Source organism: Rhinopithecus roxellana, chromosome 3, assembly GCF_007565055.1.
Source record: "Rhinopithecus roxellana isolate Shanxi Qingling chromosome 3, ASM756505v1, whole genome shotgun sequence".
Lineage (NCBI taxonomy): Eukaryota > Metazoa > Chordata > Mammalia > Primates > Cercopithecidae > Rhinopithecus > Rhinopithecus roxellana.
This window is the reverse complement of record NC_044551.1, coordinates 166693049-166712629: the sequence shown is the minus strand read 5'-3', so window position 1 is coordinate 166712629 and position 19581 is coordinate 166693049. Positions and strand designations below refer to the sequence as shown.

The 19581-nt window shown below is 45.1% G+C and overlaps 1 protein-coding gene across 4 annotated transcripts in view; it reads left to right on the top strand.

Moving 5' to 3' along the window:
- MAPK9 (mitogen-activated protein kinase 9) overlaps positions 1 to 19581 on the top strand; it is a 58339-nt gene continuing 38758 nt past the window's right edge. For 2 of the 4 annotated variants that reach the window (XM_030927023.1, XM_030927026.1), the window contains exons 1-2: positions 1 to 237; positions 11443 to 11611. In XM_030927023.1, the coding sequence (XP_030782883.1) occupies positions 11490 to 11611 (122 nt within the window). In that variant the 5' untranslated portion in view covers positions 1 to 237; positions 11443 to 11489. Of the gene's footprint in view, positions 238 to 9042; positions 9250 to 11442; positions 11612 to 19581 lie in introns of those variants that run through there. The other 2 variants (XM_030927025.1, XM_030927024.1) reach the window with 2 other exon arrangements.

Below are 19581 nucleotides of genomic sequence, written 5' to 3'. Positions count from 1 at the left end.
CGAGGGTCGGTCAGACCGGGCGCCGGGGCGGCGGCGGCGGCGGCGGCGGAGAAGGGAGCGGGACCGGAAGGGTCGCAGCGCCCCGGCGCCCCTCACACCCACTGCGGCGGCGGCGGCGGGGCGGAGCAGGGCGGGCCGGCGGCGGAGCCGGGGCCGCGAAGCCAGGAGTGACTAGCACGCAGCGCCCCCAGTCCGCCCGCCCGCCCTCTCCCCGTGGCGCGGCGGCGGGGAGGCGAGGTGAGCCCGGTGGGCGGGCTAGGCCTGGCGGCGGCTGCTCGGGCCGGGCCCGCGGGGAGGGGCGGCGGGGGAACCGCGCGGCCGAGGTTTCGGGGTGGGCCGGGGGCTGCGGGGCCCTGGCAGCCGCAGCCGTCGCCCCTGTGCTCCGGGATGCCGCAGGCGCCCCCTTCCGCCCGGCTGTCAGCAGCTCCGGGCTGCAGGCCTGCTCACTGGCCTGGCCAGGCCGACCTGCCCGTGGGGTCTGCGGGCGCCATCCCTCCCGGAGGTGGGGCAAACAGCTGCACTCCTGCGCCGGGTGCCCAGGGGCCCGGGGTCGCGTCCCCGCGACCTTGACCAAGGCACTGACCCTCGCTCTGCCGCGGTTTTGCCTTCAGGAAAGTGGGGAAATGCCTCTTCTGGACAGGGTTGTTGTCAGGCTGTGTGACTGTATGCAGACGCCTGAGCAGGACACCGGTGTACATTTGTGGAAGATTGGGCAGGGTACTGGCCCTTGCTGGTATGAGTGGTGTAGGAACCCCCTCCTCATCCGCCCAGCCTCCCGCCTCCCCACGCACTCGTCCCTTGCGTTGTCATTGCACACTCAGTGTCCAGCAGTGCCAGAGGGGACCCAGCCCACATCCCTTACCACCACACCCCTCTCCCAGAAGACTGCTGCCCCATTCCGCTCATCTCGCCCGCCTTGAACATGCCAGCCCGCATTTGCCCCAGGACCTTTGCATTTGCTGTTTCCTCGTCTTTGGAGTTGTCTCCGTGATCCTGGCACAAGTAGCTCTTTCTGCTCCTTCCTCTGGTCAGATGTCTCGGTTTGGGTGACATCCCAAACCGAGACACCCTCCTCAACCACCCTCTTTCATCCCTTAGTCATGCTATTTCATTATTTTAAAAATTTCCTTCCTAGCTCTCACCTGGTTTGAAACGATTCCATTTATTTGCCTGTTTATTTTCTGTCTCCCCGACTAGGATGTAACTTTGTGAAAACAGGTAGCTGTCTGATTTGTCCACTGCTTTATCCCCAGTGCTTAGAAAGCACACAGTAAGTATTCAGTAGTATCAGTTCAATGAATGAATGAATGATCAAGAAAATGGCCCAGTCTCCCTGTTTTCTCTGCTTTATCTGTTAATTTAGTGACTTCTGATTAACGTGTGAAACTTGTAAGCAGATGGAAGCGTGTTCTATTTTGTGAAACATTTTGGTGTCCTTGACCCCTTTAATTGCTAACTGTTGGAACAAGCTGTGATGTAAAATCTCACATTTTTATAATGGTTTAGCTCTAGCTTTCTTCCACACATGCAGGAGACATTTACTGAATTCTGCATTATCTAGGTCATGCTTTCTGCTAGGCCCTAGGGACACAAGGCAGATAGCAACAGGGTCCCTTTCCAAAGAGAGCCCAGGAGCCCAGTAGAGAAGGCAGGCATGCAGACACTTAGTTCCAGGACTGTACAACCCTTGCTGTAGTGGAGGGGCTATGCCATGGAAAGTGTGGAGGAGGTGACAGGTGGTGCTGGGGGGCCTTGAGGGTGATGAGAAATTTGATAGGCAGGGAGAGGCAGAGGTGTGAAGGAGCAGGGCCAAGTAAGGACCATAGCCCACTGTGGAGTTGAGAATCAGTCTGGAGGCCAGGTGTAAGGGCACAGAGTCGTGGGGGCTCTGAAGACCTGGAACCTTACCCAGCAGTTTTCTAGAAGAAGGTGGAATTTGACTGGGTGCCATGGCTCACGCCTGTAATCTCAGACACTTTGGGAGGCTGACATGGGAGGATCACTTCAGGCCAGGAGTTCAAGACCAGCCTGGGCAACAGCGAGATCCCTGTCTCTACAAAAAGTTTACGAAATTAGCTAGGTGTGGTGGCATTCATCTGTAGTCCTAGCTACTTGGGAGTCTGAGGTGGAAGGATGCCATGAGCCCAGGATTTCGAGCCTGCAGTGAGCTATGATCGCACCACAGTGCTCCAGCCTGGGTGACAGAGCAAGACCCTGTCTCTAAAAAAGAAGGCAGCACTCCACATTTGTTCTGATTTTTAAATGTTGGCAATAGCTAATTACTTTTTTTTTTTTTTTTTTTTTAATGCTGTGAGCCAAGCCAAATACAGATTCATTCAGCTTGGTTGCAGATTGTCATCCTCCAGGAGTGGCTGTGTGGGAGGGAGGAGCTGTGAGGAGAGCAGGAAAGGTAGCCTAAGGCCAGGAGAGTCAGGCCCTGTTTGCCCAGGTGCCAGCCCAGATACTCATTTGATTGTAACTGGAGCCCTGTGGAAACGGAAGCTCAGGAGTTTGAGTAGTCTGCTTCTTAGCAAGCAGCTGGTGAGTGGAATCCGAACCCAGATCACTCCCCAGATAAGGATTCTTTCCTGGGTCCCTCAGCTCTGAGTATTCTCTTTTGGCTTTTAACTTGTTCTGGAAGAATGACCACCAATCTATTTAATGTTTTCCTTGATTTAACTTTTAAATTTTTCTTCAAAAGGATCCTGTAGAGTTAAAAACAATACTATTTTTGCATAGACTTCTCTGGACAGCTTTGATTTTCCTGGTAATTTAATTTTCAGGGTGCCAGGACTTTAATTTGTTCACAGACTAAAATCTATTTATTTGGTCCCCCAAATAAACATTAGAGAGGATTTCTGAATGTGTCTAAGATAAAATATTCTTAATTTTCTGGATAAAGAAAAGGACCAGACAAACCAGTTAATAGTGACTAGACCAGTTTTCATGAGGCATAAAACAGAGACCAGATTTTTTTTCTTCTTAAGACTATTGATTTGCCAATAGGGCAACTACTTTTGGTCTACATACGTACAGTAGTTATACCTCACACTTGGTTAGGAAGGTGCCATTTTTACATAATTTTCCTTCAGAATAATTAATTCCTGATATTTTGTACTTGATTGTATGAACCGGTTTCAACATCTTTATTTTTTATTTTAACTTTTATTATGGGAACTTTCCAAGATACACAAACTAAACATAATAGCATACTGCTTTAACAGTTATTAACTCCTGACCAATCTTGTTTCATCTCTAATGTTATCCTCTTGCATGCTTACCACCCATAATTATTTTCAAGGAATTCCTAAATATCATGCCATTTCATTCATTATTTTTCAGGATACTAATTACACAGTGGGTGCCCAGTAAATGTTTGGTAAAGACAAAGCTAAACGGGAGAATACATGTGGTAGGGCAGCTGGGAGCAGTGGTTCAGATCAGGACTTTGAGTCAGATCCCAGTGGGTCTGCTGCGTATCTGGGTGATGTGCAGAAGCGATTGGGCTCATCTGTAAAACAGACAGGCTCAAGCTCAGGGTGCTCAGTGGTTATACAGTAGTTATACCGCACACTGCGGTGGGTCTCTAAAGGTACTGACTCTTTTAGAGTTGAAAAAGTAATCCTTCCTTCATATCATCAAATAACTAGTCTATCTTCAAATTTCCAGCTGCCCCATGAATTTTAAGTTTCCTTAATAGTTTGAAGGTAGAGCACGATGAGGTCCATACGTTGTTGATTGGTTGATACGTCTTTTAAGTTTCTCTGAATCCGTAGATCCCCCTCCTATTTCTGTTTTCTTGGTAGCTTATTTGTTGAGGCAATCGAGTTGTTCTGTAGCATTTCCACAGTTGTTATTTGATTGATTGCATCTCTGCAGTGTAATTTCATGTGTTTCTCTGTAATCTCTGTCAGTCAGTGATTGGCTCTAGACAAGGCTTGGTCAGATTTAGGGTGCATTCCTGCGTCAAGATGCCATCCTAAGTGGGCTCTGCACTTCTTATCTAGAGGTAACCTGAGGCTCTCTGCCCGTCTGTTTTACAGATGAGCGCAATCGCTTCTGCACATTACCCAGATATGCAGCAGACCCACTAGGATCTGACTCAAAGTCCTGATCTGAACCACTGCTCCCAGCTGCTCTACCACATGTATTCTCCCGTTTAGCTTTGTCTTTAGCAGACATTTACTGGGCACCCACTGTGTAATCAGTAGAGGATTGAGAAATAAATCAGACACATTTTCTGCCCTTACAGAGTAGAAGTATAAGTAGACTCGCAATGCAGTCTAAAGCGAATACAGCGAGGGTGGCAAAAATGGGGGCATGCCCAGCACGGTTTAAAGGGAAAGGCTGGAGGAGGAAACATGTAAGAGAAGCAGGTGCTTGAACTAGTGTTTGAAGGAAGATGAAGGTTGACCAGGAGGTCAGAAAGGAGAGAACGCCATTTCAAGCAGATGGAACAGCTTAGGCAGAGCAGCAGCAGTAGCTGGGTGTGTCTGCTGATCCCACGTGGTTTGATGTTGCTCAGGATTGGGCCAGAGGACTGCCATCTCCCATGCTGTGCTAGGGAACTGAGTCTTATTCTCAAGGCGGTCAGTCACTGTTGAAGGAGTTCAAATGGTATGGCATGATCACTGCGTATTTTCAACGAATCTCTCTCTTTTTTCATTTCCATATTTTGAAATAATTATAGATTCACAAGAAGTTGCACAAATGGCACAGAGAGGTCCCAGTACCCTTCAACCAGCTTTCTCCAATGGTTATGTATCTACATAACTATAGTAAAATATCCAAACCAGGAAATTTGGCATTGGAACAATGTGTATAGAGTTCATTGTCATTTTTCATCACGTGAAAATTCATATAACCACCACCACAATCAAGATGCAAAACTATGTCATCATCCCAAATATCTCCCTGTGCCACTCCCTTACAGCCACAGCACCCTTTTCCCCAGCATTCATAACCGCTGGCAAGTGCTAATCTAGTCTCCATCTCTAGACTTTTGTCTTTTCAGGAGTGTTATATTCATGGAGTTAGACGGTGTGTGACTTTTGAGCTTGGCTTTTTTCATAGAATATACTGCCCTCGAGATCCACCCAAGTTGTGGTATGTCTCAGCAGTTGCTGAGTGGTGTTCTGTGGTATGGGTGTACAGCAGTTAGTTTACCCATTTACCCATTGAAGGACATTTGGGTTGTTTCTAGTTTAGCTATTAAAAATAAAACTACTGTGAACATTTGTGTACATATTCTCACGTGGAGTGATTTCTCTTTCTAAAGTGGCATGTGTGCAGTGGTTTGGAGGTCACAGGAGTGGTGTCTGGGAGAATGCTTCTGCTGTCGCTGGTCCAAGGAGCCATGAGAAGCTGTTACCCAGGGCTCTGGGAGTGGGGGATAGAAAGGGGCAAATAGGCAGGCCTGGGTGCCTGGAAGTGGGGCTGGTGACTGGGATCCTTGGAGGGTCCTGTGGATCCAACAGTGGGTGAGGCAATAACCAAATGCTAGTTGTTCTGTATTGTGGCATATACTGTGGCTTAAGAACTACAGAGGATGGCCCTGAGAGCTGCAAGATTCTTGATTATCAAAGAAAGGTTAAGTTGTTCTACCAAGTTCTTCTTCAAAAGACTTACAGTAGGAAAATAGAAGAACTTTTTAAATTTTTACTTTTTTTTTTTTTTTTTTTGAGACGGGAGTCTTGCTCTGTCACCCAGGCTGGAGTGCAGTGGCACGATCTCAGCTCACTGCAAGCTCCGCCTCCTGGGTTCACGCCATTCTCCTGCCTCAGCCTCCTAAGTAGCTGGGACTACAGGTGCCCACCACCACACCTGGCTAATTTTTTGTAAGTTTTTAGTAGAAACAGGGTTTCACCGTGTTAGCCAGGATGGTCTTGATCTCCTGACCTCGTGATGCGCCTGCCTCGGCCTCCCAAAGTGCTGGGATTACAGGCATGAGCCACCACACCTGGCTAAATTTTTACTATTATTATTATTATTTAACATAGAGATGAAGCCTCACCATCTTGCCCAGGCTGCTCTGGAACTCTTGGGCCTAAGCAATCCTCCTCCCACCTTCAGCCTCCCACAGTGCTGGGATTACAAGTGTGAGCCATCGTGTCCAGCTGGAAAACAGAGCAATTCAATGAAAAAAACATTGGCAGCAAGCATTGAGGGTGATTGTGAGAATCTGCTTTTAGTCACAGTGGTCAGTTGATTTAAATATCGCATGTCCTGGGTATTCTGAAGCTTTAGTGTGATTCAAGGTTCACCTGAGTCTGTGGATCACTGAATCGTTGTCATCGTCAGAGGAAAAAGCGTTTTGGTAGGGGAAGTCAGCAGGATGAAATGTGCAGGACTGTGTTCTGGTCCTGGCCAGCTTGCGTGCAAATAGCTTCACTTTCTAAAGGGAGGATGTCAGAATGGTGCTTTGGGAGGAACTTGAATATTGTGGTGAAACACACCTAAATTCAAATCTGGGCCATGCTGGGAATTTGGACAACTTCCTTATTGCCTCTAAGCCTCAGTTTCCTCATTTGCAGAGCGGGGATAGTAATATGCTCCTCACTAGTTGTTGTAAGGGTGTTTATAAATGTGTACCTCAGAACCAGGCCCACTCGCATGCCTCTAGCCTTACCTGCCTCAAGCCCATCTTCCGTACAAGTGTTAAATGATCATTCTGCAGCTTTTCATTTAACATTTTTTGTTTAATCAGTTTTTAAATGTGAAATATTTACATCTGAAAAACAGAATAGAAAGTTATGATGGGAAGAAAGTCTCTCATTTCCCACTATTTCTCTACTTGTTAGCATTGTGTGTGTGCGTGTGTATGCGTGTGTGTGTGTGTGTTTACGTAGCTGGGCATTATGTGTTCTCTTCTTCAACTTGCTGTGTTTCCTTTCTGTATCTTAGACATCTTTCCACATTGATACCTAAAGTCCTTGCATTCTGTTGAATGGCCTTCTTGTACTTTAGTGCCATAATTTATTCAGTCCATCCACAGTGTACATTTTAGATTACTTCTAGTTTTTTGCCTGTTACAAGAAGTGTTACAAACATCCTTGCACAAATATGTTTGGATGCTTGTACACATATTTGTCAGATACACTTAGAGAATTGTATTTGCCAGTTTAGGATGTGCATGTCACTTTTACTATTTTTTACTATTTTTTTATTATTTCTATTCTATCCAAAAAAATGTTTTGCCCCTTCACAGCTCTCACTGACATGTGTGAAAGTGCCTGTTTCCTCATGCGTTGGTCGATATACTGTGAACAAACCTGAGCTCGGGTCTTGCCTCCTCCAGGAAGCCTCCTTGTAGCGTTCCCTCCCAGTTTGGAGGTGCTCATAGTCTGGGAGGGAGGCAGACCCTACAAAGGGTGTGACAGTGCAGCCTGGCGGGCGCTGCTGAGTGCACAAGTGGCAAGGAGGGAGCCCCGTGCTGGACGGACGGTGGCAGCACAGACTGGGAGCCGGGGGAGGAGCCGGCACCTGCTGGGGCGGGAAGTGGAGCAGTGAAGGCAGGGTTGACTGTATTGCTGATGTGGTTGCATGAAGAATTCTCGCACTTCCCGATCTGTAAAACGGTTCGGTTCTCTGAGCCTTTTGTTGAAATATCATCTCAATAGAGTTGCCTCATGAGTAGCTAAATTACGTGCTTTCTCAGGTGGCCTTGAGGCTCTTTCTCTTGCTCTCATAAAGCCCACGCTTGACAGAGAGGTGGCTTTAACAGGTTCTCACTTAGGCGATTTTTTTCTCCTGCCCAATAAGGGCACCTTATTTTACTTTTATAATTATTTTAAATCTTTTTGTTTGTTTGTTTTTGAGATGAAGTCTCGCTGTGGCCCAGGCTGGAGTGCAGTGGCACGATCTTGGCTCACTGCAACCTCCGCCTCCCGGTTCAAATGATTTTCCTGCCTCAGCCTCCCAAGTAGCTGGGATTATAGGCACATACTACCACACCCAGCTAATTTTTGTGTTTTTAGTAGAGATGGGGTTTCACCATGTTGGCCAGGCTGGTTTCAAACTCCTGACCTCAAGTGATTCCCTGCACCTTGGCCTCCCAAAGTGCTGGGATTACAGGCGTGAGCCACCGTGCCCAGACTATTTTAAATCTTGAGATGGAATTATAATTCTAAAACCTAATACGATTGAATATACTCCCCAAATTTAAAGAAGTTAGCCTAATATTGTCATAGTCCAAGTATAGGTGGAAAGCAGTTGTAGCAGGGAGAGTTCCAGGGTTGGTCAGCAGGGTTGAGATTGATCTGTCAGTCCCAGTGTGGGCAGGGGTCCTGAATGGGGGGTGGCTCTGTGCCATGAGGTTGTTGAGGAATCCAGCTGGTGGGCAGCTTTCTGTCTACAGCATGTGACTTCTGTCTCTGGGTCCCTGACAGCTGATAGCCAGCAGCAAGGAAGAAAGACAGATTGGAGGGCAAGCAGCTTTCTATACAGAAAAATAATAAAAGTGATCTGGAAGTTGCATACATCACTTCTACCCACATCTTATTAGTGAGAACTTGGTCATCTGGCCATACCTGGCTACTGGGAAAGCTGCCAGGTGTCGTCTCTGTTTGGGCAGCCATTTATCTAGCAGGAAGGGGGAGGCTTCTCTTACGAAAGCGAGGAAGGGAGGAATGGATCCCGGAGCACCTCAGCACCTGTGCCGCACCTCTGATGCTTTGACAGCTTCCACAGCCCTCAGGACTGAGGCCAGATGGCTCTGCCTGGCTTCTGGGGCCCAGAGTGATTTGGCCTCCTTTTCTCTCTCCAGCCTCACTTGCCCTCTACCCAGTCCCTAGTGACTTGTCACATTCCCAATGTGCCTCCACCTCTGCTGCTTCTCCTCCCATTCCCCCAAATCTTGTTCACCCTACTGGGTTTAGGACCCTTGGTGTGTAGGGCCTCTTCCTGAGTGTGTGCTCACTGAGGGCAGGCCACGTGTCCTGGCATGGTGCCTCACCATCCACAGTGGGTGCTCAGGAAACGCTTGGCAGTAACTGTGTCACTGGTGTGTTTGCAGCGTAGCAGAGGAACGGCCACCCCCGATAAAGCAGGTGGTAGTGGGTGCCTGCCTTTTTGCTGAGTTGTCTCTAATCCTTTGCACTTGTACCCCTGCTAGCCAAGCTGAGCAGTCGCTGTGTTGGGACACTGTCAGTTTGAGTTCTGTGCCTCTACTGTCCATCTCTGGCAAGAGTCTAAGGGCGAATGCCGCCTCCTCCATGACGCCGTCCTTGTCTTCTGCACCCCTGCCAGTGGGTAGGATCTCTTTTGCCTTTTGATTTTGTTTACATTTTGCATATGGCCCTTACTGCATTGTCATGTGTAATATAGATAATGGACTCATTGCTCACACTTCTCCCCCAAATAGTGCAGTTCGTGCTGCTTCAAGACTGGTTGCTAGCTGACTATGGCATATCTCTTGTGATACTTACCACTTTCGTGCGTAAAGGCATCCCCTAAATGTTGAGTGGAATTGTTTCAGCCTCTTGCAAACTGTAAATAAGCTGATCTTTAGAAAAGGATCTTCCTGTAGATGTCAGTAAGATGGAGCAGCATTGTGGGGAATCAGATCAACAAAGGTTTATTGAATGCCCATGCTGCCCCAAAGACCAGCTTCCTGTCCTCCTGTCCTTGGAGTGTGAGATGCCATGAGCAAGACAGACCTGCCTCGCACCTCCTACAGCTTAGGGCACAGTGGGGAGCTCCCGAGTCCCCTTCTCACAGCACTGTGGCCTAGGCAGGTGTTTTAGCTCACTCAGTCCTAGACTGCTCCCATGTAACCTGGAACTGACACTCCTGCTGTGCGGGTTGTATGAGCACCTGTTTGTCCAGCATCTAAAGCGCTGTGGCGTCCCTGGAGTCACTCCCTGGCTGGCTAACACATCTTGGCAGGAGTGGTCAGAGTGGCAGCCACACTGCAGCCACCACCTGGAGGATGGGGAGAAGACCGTGGGGCAGTAGTCACTTGGAGAATTTAATTAGTTTGACTCAGTTCTTTATTTAGACTTGTTATTAATGCATTTATTTCCATGTTTAAGGAAAATCCTAGATATCATTGTGTTGAAATACAAATCATCACCACAAAAATCTCATTGGGTTGACGTTAAATATTAGATACTAGAACATAAAGGCAAGGGATTTGACGGAGCTGTAGAATAAAACTTAAATTCTGTATTCTTAAACAGTATAGAATGTCTACCTATATGATTTGATTGTTGGCTATATAGTTTTAAAAGACCAAAATAAATAGCTCGCTGACTTTTATTTATTTATTTATTTTTATTTTTATTTTTTTTGAGACGGAGTCTCGCTCTGTCGCCCAGGCTGGAGTACAGTGGTGCGATCCTCCACTCACTGCAAGCTCCGCCTCCCGGGTTCACACCATTCTCCTGCCTCAGCCTCCCGAGTAGTTGGGACTACAGGCGCCCGCCACCTCGCCTGGCTAATTTTTGTATTTTCAGTAGAGCAGGGTTTCACCTTGTTAGCCAGGGTGGTCTCGATCTCCCGACCTTGTGATCTGCCCATCTCAGCCTCCCAAAGTGCTGGCATTACAGGCGTGAGCCACTGCACCCAGCCAGCTCACTGACTTAAATAAGCGTAACCAGACAAGAGCCTCAGAACCACTTGCCGATTTCTGTTTGCTTATTTTCTGTATAAAATCATCCAGCCTCCTGCAGAGTAGGAATCTCAGCCTGTGCCTCAGCCATAGAAAAGCTGCTTTCTGGGCCTGCTGGCCTACACTCAGACATAGTGAATCAACCTCATAGTGTTGCTGTTATGGACTACAGGTCACAGCAAAGTTCTTCATATACAGATACCTACCCTGAAGCCTGGTGGTGATGTGGGACTCTGGGGCTGTGCCAGCTGATGCCGGCTCTGGGACCCATCTCCTGAGGCAGGAGCACATGCTTGGGCACACAGCACACGGATGCCACCGGACCTCTAGCAGCCTGTCACTTTGGCATATGAATCTCGCTTTTTGGTTCATCATTTCAACCAGAATCTATATGCTGAGCAGAAGACTGGTCCGTCTGCTTCTCTCTAGGCATTCCAGAAGTGATCCTTTTGAAGCAATGCCCCGTCTCTAGTTGAGACAGCGAGGAGTCAGTGGTTCCGCAGGCGGGCAAGCTGATGAGAAGCGTAGAGTGATGTCGTCTTTTCATAGCCAGCAGGAATGCACAGATTCTTTCTCCAACGGTGGTTATTCTCTAGTCCAACCCCTTAAAGTGTGATCTTACTGGACCTCAACATTCCTTCCTTTCATGATGGTCCTGGTGCCACTAAAATGTCTGCATTTTTTTGTGTCTTGCTCAAGTTCAGAACTTGGTCAAATTGACTTTATCAACTTACAGCCACATTGTCTTGTATACCAATAAGTTCAAAACACTAAGTGAGCTGGGTATGTATGCTTTCGGTAAGAATGCATGTTCATTCTGTTTTTCTTTGAAGGAATCTGAAAGTTGCCAGTCCTTCGGAATATTGCATGACACTACATCATGAGCGACAGTAAATGTGACAGTCAGTTTTACAGTGTGCAAGTGGCAGACTCAACCTTCACTGTCCTAAAACGTTACCAGCAGCTGAAACCAATTGGCTCTGGGGCCCAAGGGATTGTTTGGTAAGTATGGTCTGTTTTAAGAGCGTGGATTGAGTTTTTGCTGTAATAAAAAGTAAAACTAAAGTGTCAGAATTTAGAAACATTGATGATAAAGAAAAAAACAAAACTGTGTTATAGGTTTCTGAGCTAAATTGAATCAACTGCTTGCTCTAGTTCTGTGTAGTCAGGCTGTAGGGTACAAACCCATATTCTTAGAACGCTGCAGGAATTTAAATAGGTAGCAAGTTTTCTTTTTTGTTTGTTTCTTTTTTCTTTCATTTTTTTTTCATTTCTCCTGTCATCATGATATCAGAGTAATAGGTATGGCAGTGAGTTGTAACAGAAATTTGGAGTTTTATTCATTTCTTCATCATGGCCACCTTTTCCCCCCCCCTCCCCCTTTTATTCCCAATCACTCCTATTCATTTCTAGGCGCCATCATTGCAGTGCCTTGCCATTCATTGGCAGGATGAGGCCAGTCAGTGTCATTGTCACTCCATGGATTAACCAGGAAGGGATGCTGTGTGAGGGGTTGGGCTGGCCGTCTCTTCCTTGGTGTCTCACTTCAACTGTGTGTCCAGCCCAGAACGTCAGAATCGTTAGTCTGACCCTGAACATTAGTCTCTTGCATGGTAAGACGGTCAGCCGCCGCGGCATCACTGGGCCAGCTCAAGGTAAAGCTCTTCACATGTTTCCTAGACTGCAGTTATCAGCACTTCCCATACTTTTTACCCCTTATTTTTCTGGGCAGAACTTTTTCTTTTTTTTTCTTTCCTTTTTTTTTTTTTTTTTTGGAGGGGGTCAGTGAAAATAGGATTACCTTTGCGCCTAAAGAAACTGATGAAGTTAAACATCTAATGTTTACATCTAGTAGACAGCGGGGATTTGAGATAAAAGAAAACTCTTTTGGATGGTCTAGTAGGGGAGTTTACGTTTACTTGTAGAGATGTTGGGTTTGGAGAATCTTTATCAATGATTTTTAACTGATCCTCTGTTGCAGAGACCTATGATCAGGGAAACAGTTGTTTTTTCAGCCCTGGCGGCTGCAAGCCCTGGAAGCTAAGATGAAATTGCAGTCCAGAGCTTCTTTGAGAAACTAAGGTGGGAGAAGGGACTGTTTGGAAGGAATGCTCAGCTTGCATCTAAAGTAATGGTGATCCTAACTTCCCAATGACACAGACTGTTTTGGCACTTAAATCCAGTGTGCCAAAAGAAGTTTTAAAGTTGGCCGGGTGCAGTGGCTCATGCCTGTAATCCCAGTGCTTTGGAAGGCCAAGGTGGGCAGATCACAAGGTCAAGAGATTGAGACCATCCTGGCCAACATGGTGAAACCCTATCTCTACTAAAAATATAGAAATTAGCCAGGTATGGTGGCGCATACCTGTAGTCCCAGCTACTCAGGAGGCTGAAGCAGGAGAATCATTTGAACCTGGGAGGCAGAGGTTGTAGTGAGCCCAGATCGCGCCACTGCACTCCAGCCTGGGGGACAGAGCGAGACTCCATCTCAAAAAAAAAAAAGAAGTTTTAAAGTCAGTGAATGATGGTTCAAATTAGGAAACTTTGATGGTAATGGAAAGTTATAAACAACAAAACATTCTTTTGATTTATAATCCATCTCCTATTTGGAATTAGATGATAATTTGACAGATAATTTGATGTGTGCACGTGAGAAAGAGAGAAAAAGGAGAGAGGGAGCAAGAAGGGATAAATATCAGAGGTCTTGGGGAGTTGTTTGTGGCTATAGACAGGTAGCTGTTTTATTTATTTATTTTATATATATATATATATTTTTTTTTGTTTGTTTGTTTGTTTGTTTGTTTGTTTTTTTGAGACAGTCTCGCTTTGTTACCAGGCTGGAGTGCAGTGGCGCAATCTTGGCTCACTGCAACCTCCGCCTCCCAGGTTCATGCAGTTCTCCTGCCTCAGCCTCCTGGTAACTGGGACTACAGGCACGTGCCACCACACCCAGCTAAGTTTTGTATTTTTAGTAGAGACAGTGTTTTACCATGTTGGCCAGGATGGTCTCGATCTCTTGACCTGTGATTCACCCGCCTTGGCCTCCCAAAGTGCAGGGATTACAGGTGTGAGCCACTGCACCTGGTCTACAGGTAGCTGTTTTAAATATGTGCTTCATTTATCCCAGCTGGCATGTCATTCACTTGCTTTTGAAGGTTGGTAGTAGTGTGAATAGTGTATATTATACCATCACCATGAGCTCTACCATAACCCTCACTGGTGGTGAAACGAAGGACTAGGAAGGCTCACTTGCTTCTCCCATCTCACAGAGTGTCAGTGGGAGGCCTGGGACCAAAACAAGCTGTGGGCCTTTGGGACCTTATTGCCTGTACCATGGAGAGACTTGTTGAAGACGTTTGAACCACTGATACTTTGACAGGACAAGTCCTCTGACCCAACCTCTGTTTAGAATCTTAGTAATCATGAACAAATATTCACTAAACACCTATGAAATAATTTTCAGTTAATTGTATTTATCTCTATAAGACAACTGTTATATTCAAGAACAGTTTCAATTTTTATAACTATAACTGGCTTTGTGTTTTATGGTATCCTTCTATCTTATGTTCTGATAGGGAAAGTAAACACTTTGTAAGTGATTTTAGCTTCCTTTCCCCCTTTCTCTTTTCTCTCTATTCTTCATCAGGCTATGAGGCACCAAGTAGAATTGGGAAATAATCTAGTTATAGCACATTCCCGTTTCAAAAAAGAAAAAAAGCTTGTCCTAAAATAAGTTCAACAGTAGATTAGCTGACACTCTGACAAGAGGAATTGGATTTTCTGTCATATTTCATATTAAAATATTGGCACTATATAGTTAACTTGATGATCTGAAACTTCCTTTTGTCACTATTGTACTTGAAAATCATCTGTCAATGATTCCTTGGGGGATGTAGGCTGCAGAATAATGGCCCCACCTGAGATGTCCACATCCTAATCCCTGGAATTTGTATGTTTCTTTACATGGCAAAAGGAATTTAGCAGGTGTGATTAAATTAATGGTCTTGAGATGGGAGGGTTATTCCAGGTTTAGCTGGGTGGGTCCTTCTTACAAAAGGGAGACAGGAGGGTCATAGTCAGAGATGTGATGACAGCAAAGTTTGGAGTGATATGGGGTCACAGCCGAGCAATACAGGAAGCCTCCCACCAGCTGAGAGAGGCAGGGAGCGGGTTCCCCCCGAGCCTGCAGAAGGAACCACGCAGCCCTGCTTACATCTTGACGCATAAGATGCATTTTGGACTTCTGACCTCCAGAACTGTAAGATAGTAAATTTGTGTTGCTTTAAAGCAGTAAATTTGTGGTTATTTGTTACAATAGCAATAGGAAACTGATTCACGAGCATGTGTATTTTTACATTTTTGAGAAATAAAATGTAGTAGCAGCAGTGTATGGTTTATGCAACTAGCTAATCTTCTGTTTAAATTAGAGCTTTATGAAGGGCAGGTGTGCAGATAAACCAACGTGCAGGTAGGGCCTGCGACCTGTACAGGATTAAATGGAAGAGCTGGAACCAGAAGAAAATATTCTGGTTCCTAATTTTGAATTGTTTTTATAGTTGTCTTTGATTTATTTCTTTGTTTTTGTTCTTTTAAAAATGTTAGTAAAATTTATTAGGAAATAAGTTTTTACAGCTGAAAATAAGTTTATTTTATTTTTGAGACAGAGTCTTGCTCTGTCACCAGGCTGGAGTGCAGTGGCATGATCTCGGCTCACTACAGTCTCCACCTCCCGGGTTTAAGTGTTTCTTCTGCCTCAGCGTCCCGAGTAGCTGGGACTACAGGCGCCCGCGGCCACACCCAGCTAATATTTTGTATTTTAGTAGAGACAGGGTTTCACAATGTTGGCCAGGATGGTGTCAATCTCTTGACTTTGTGATCCGCCCACCTTGGCCTCCCAAATGCTGGGATTGCAGGCATGAGCCACTGTGCCTGGCCTAAAATAAGTTTTAAAATATAATTTTGAAGTATTCATAAATATCAACTGTGTTATAGTACAATTAAGTAATCGTAAGATTTTGAAGCTCTAGTGGGGAAGATGTGTGTACGTTTCTTTCATACATGTATTCAGTTTTTCTTTCTCCTTCAAAAATCTCAAGTTGTTTGGCCAAAATAGTAAAGATTATTTGTTTTATGAAACCGTTCCATGAAATGTTTAACCTTTAAAAAAGTGTTTAATATTAAGTCTGGCAGTACTTAGAAGTGACAGTTACAGCCTTAACGTGAAATAATTGGTAGAGTGTATTCCTTTTTGTTTCCCTCAAGTTCTGTACAAACATGAGTACTGGCCTGTTCTTAACGTGGTTTCTCTTTTCTTTTCTTTTCTTTTTTTTTTTTTGAGATGGAGTCTCACTCTGTTGTCCCAGGCTGGAGTGCAGTGGCGCGATCTCAGCTCACTGCAAGCTCCGCCTCCTAGGTTCAAGCAATTCTGCCTCAGCCTCCCGAGTAGCTGGGACTACAGGTGCCCGCCACCACGCCCAGCTAATTTTTTGTATTTTTAGTAGAGACGGGGTTTCACCATGTTAGCCAGGATGGTGTCGATCTCCTGACCTTGTGATCCGCCTGCCTCAGCCTCCCAAAGTGCTGGGATTACAGGCGTGAGCCACTGCACCTGGCCTTATTTTCTATTAATATAAATACATAAAAACATAACAATGTTCACAACAAAATTTCTGTGATAAAGGAGACATATGGTATGAAGCCTAGAATGGCTGTGATTTGGGAGACGAGTTTTGAGTCCTGCTCTCTTCCTCACAGCAAGAGTTCTTTGTGACCAGGGCAGATCAGTTTCTTTATGGGCCCTAATATTTCACCTGTAAAATGAGTGGTTTGGAACTTCTCATTTAAGATGGTGGCCCAAACACCTGTACAAAGATAAGAGGGCAGTAATGAGTGGAAGAAAGGCTTAACAAATTGATGAAATATAGAAAGTAGCTTGAATCTTGTGATAAGATAAAACAGCAGATAAAGTGAGAATAAGTAGCTGAAGTATTTGCGTTAAGGAAGAGAACCTACCTATAGTAAAACTCTGCAGGGGCTGTGGGCATAGAGATGACAATCAAGAAAAGGAATGAAATGAGCGGCTAAAACTCGGGCTGTTAATTAAAAGTGTGCCTATGAAACAACTGTGCCAGTTTTCTCCCAACGTTCCCACTCTCCCCCATGCTCAGCATTTGCCCCTAGAGAGGAAGTCAGTGAGAAGTTACTAGGTCAGGATCTGGGGAACACAGAAGCCTAGTGAGGGGAGCTTCAGCATGTGGGCTATCTTTCCCTTGGGGGCCTTTGACAATTCAGGACGGGGCTGCTGAGAGAGTGTTTTGGACTGCCTTGTGGCTAGGAGATTAGAGTCCAGGGCCTCTAATATTGCGCAGCGAACTTCTTTTGCCTTGTATTGGGACCAATAAAAGGCTGCTTCCTAGAAGTCAAGGTAACTCAGAGGTTGGCCCTTAGTAGGCACTGCCACTCAGCTTCAGATTATCGTCTCATTTGCTGAACTTGTGTGGAGGTAAAACAAAAAGTGCTAGTGCACCCAGGTACCTAGTAGAAATAAATTTAAATTCTTTGTGGAGGAAGACAGCATCATATTAGATAAACTTACTTCTAGATAACAGACAATTGTACAAGTGCAAGGCCCAGTCTAGGCACACAAGGAGATATGACAATCTGAGTAAAATCCTGCAGAAACAATGGACAAAAGAAACAGATCCATAAGAGATATTGGCATTATTAGATCCACATTTTTAAATAGCTATGATGTTATGTTCAGGGTGATAAAGGCAAGATTAAAAGTTTTGGTAGAGAAATGAAAACTTTAAGAGGAATAAATAAAAATTCTAGAAGTAAAAACTATAGTAATTGAATTATGAATTTAATGTGTTTAACAGCATACTAGATATAACTGAAGAGAGATTTAGTGACCTGGAGGATGGGTCAGCAAAAAATACCCAGAATGAAAGCTGCAGAGGCAAAAATGGCAGAAGAGCACAAAAGAGAGAAGTTGTTAGTTTTCTATTGCTGCATAACACATTAACACAAACTTAGTTGTTTAAAACAACACCGTTGATTATCTCATAGTTCTGTAGTCAGAAACCTGGATGGGTTTGCCTGGGTTCTTTGCCCAGCGTCTCATAAAGCTGAAGTCCAGATTTCGACAGGGCTGGGCTCGGCTCACAGGTGGAGGCTCTGGAAGGGAATCTGCTTCCAAACTCATTCAGGCTGTTGGCAGAGTCTGGTTCCTCCCAGCTTTAGGTCTGTGGTTCCCAGTCTCTCGATCTCTCTCAGTCAGGCACCCCTCTCTGCTCCTGGAGGCTGCCTGTTTTCCTTCTTAAGTGACCTCCTCCCTCTCAAGGCAGCAGTTGCATGCCCAGCCCTTCCCAGACTCACATTTCCCTGACTTTCCTACCCTTTCTGTGAACCAGAGTAAACTCTGCCTCTAAAGGGCTCTCGTGATAAGAACAGGTCCACCTGGATAATCTGCCTTTTGTTAAATTAATGAGTATGTTTAGTCCCTTTGCAAGATGCAGGGTCAATATATGTACCCCTCCCCCCCTCAAATTGCATATTTATAGTACTAGCAGCATATAGAAAATGAGAATTTGAAAAGGATACCATTTAAAATAGGATAAAAACTTTTAAATTATCTTATCTGAGGGAAAGTCTAACAATATGAAAGACTTGTTTACAAAAAGCTAAAAAAATTAGAAGAAATAAAACTGAAATAGTGGTGGGAAATCTGATGTTCATGAGTTAGAATATTTAATACCATAAAGGTCAATTTTCAGACTTATCTAGAGTGATTGCAGTCAAATCTCAATAGTCTTAAAAAACAAAGAAATGAACAAACTGATTTTAAAATTTATATGTAAAAATAAAAACCTTAGAATGGTCAAGATGCCCATTAAGAAGAAGGGAGGAACACTCCCTCTGCCAGATGTGAAGACTTACTAGAAAACGGGTGATCAAGACGGTGTTGTGTGGTGCAAGGAGAAACAGTGGACTAACCTTGACACAGAATCATGCATGTGTGGGCTTCTGACTTATCGCAGTGGTGGCCTTGTAGAGCAATGAGGAAAAGATGGTCTTTTAAATAAGTGGACATAGGAGTATTCATATGGAAAAAAGTGAAATTTGACCCCAACCTCATATTATATACAAAAATCAACCTCAGTTGAATTGCTGTAAATGTATAAGGCAAACCAGTAAAGCTATTTGAAGATCATATAGGAGGATTTCTTCATAATCTTTGGAGTAGGGAAGGACTCCTTTAAACACAACATAAAAACGTTTATCTGCTGGATGTGCTGGCTCACGCCTATAATCCCAGCACTTTGGGAGGCCAAGGTGGGAGGACTGCTTGAGGCCAGGAGTTCAAGACCAGCCTGGCCAACATAATGAGACCCCCCCCCCATCTCTATTAAAAAAAAAAAAAAATTAGGCCAGGCACGGTGGCTCAGACCTGTAATCCCAGCACTTTGGGAGGCCAAGGCGGGCAGATCATGAGGTCAGGAGTTTGAGACCAGCCTGGCCAGCATGGTGAAACCCTGTCTCTACTAAAAATACAAAAATTAGCCGGGCTTGGTGGCAGGCACCTGTAGTTCCAGCTGTTTGGGAGGCTGAGGCAGGAGAACTTGTTTGAACCTGGCAGGTGGAGCTTGCGGTGAGCTGAGATCGCGCCACTGCACCGCAGCCTGGGCGACAGAGCGAGACTCCATCTCAAAAACAAACAAACAAACAAAAATTATCATAGAAGATTGATAAAATTTGTATTAAAATTGAGAAATGTTGTTTACTTAAGAAAACTGAGATCAAGAAACTGAAAAGATAAGCATACATGCTGAGAAGATATATGACTGAAAAAAATCTCTCTTTCAGAATATGTAAAGAACAACAGTGAAGACGATTGTAAAGATAGACAAACAAATAGTCAGCAGGTTGTCACAGGAGGATACCCAGATAATCTGTGAACAGGAAAAAGTGCT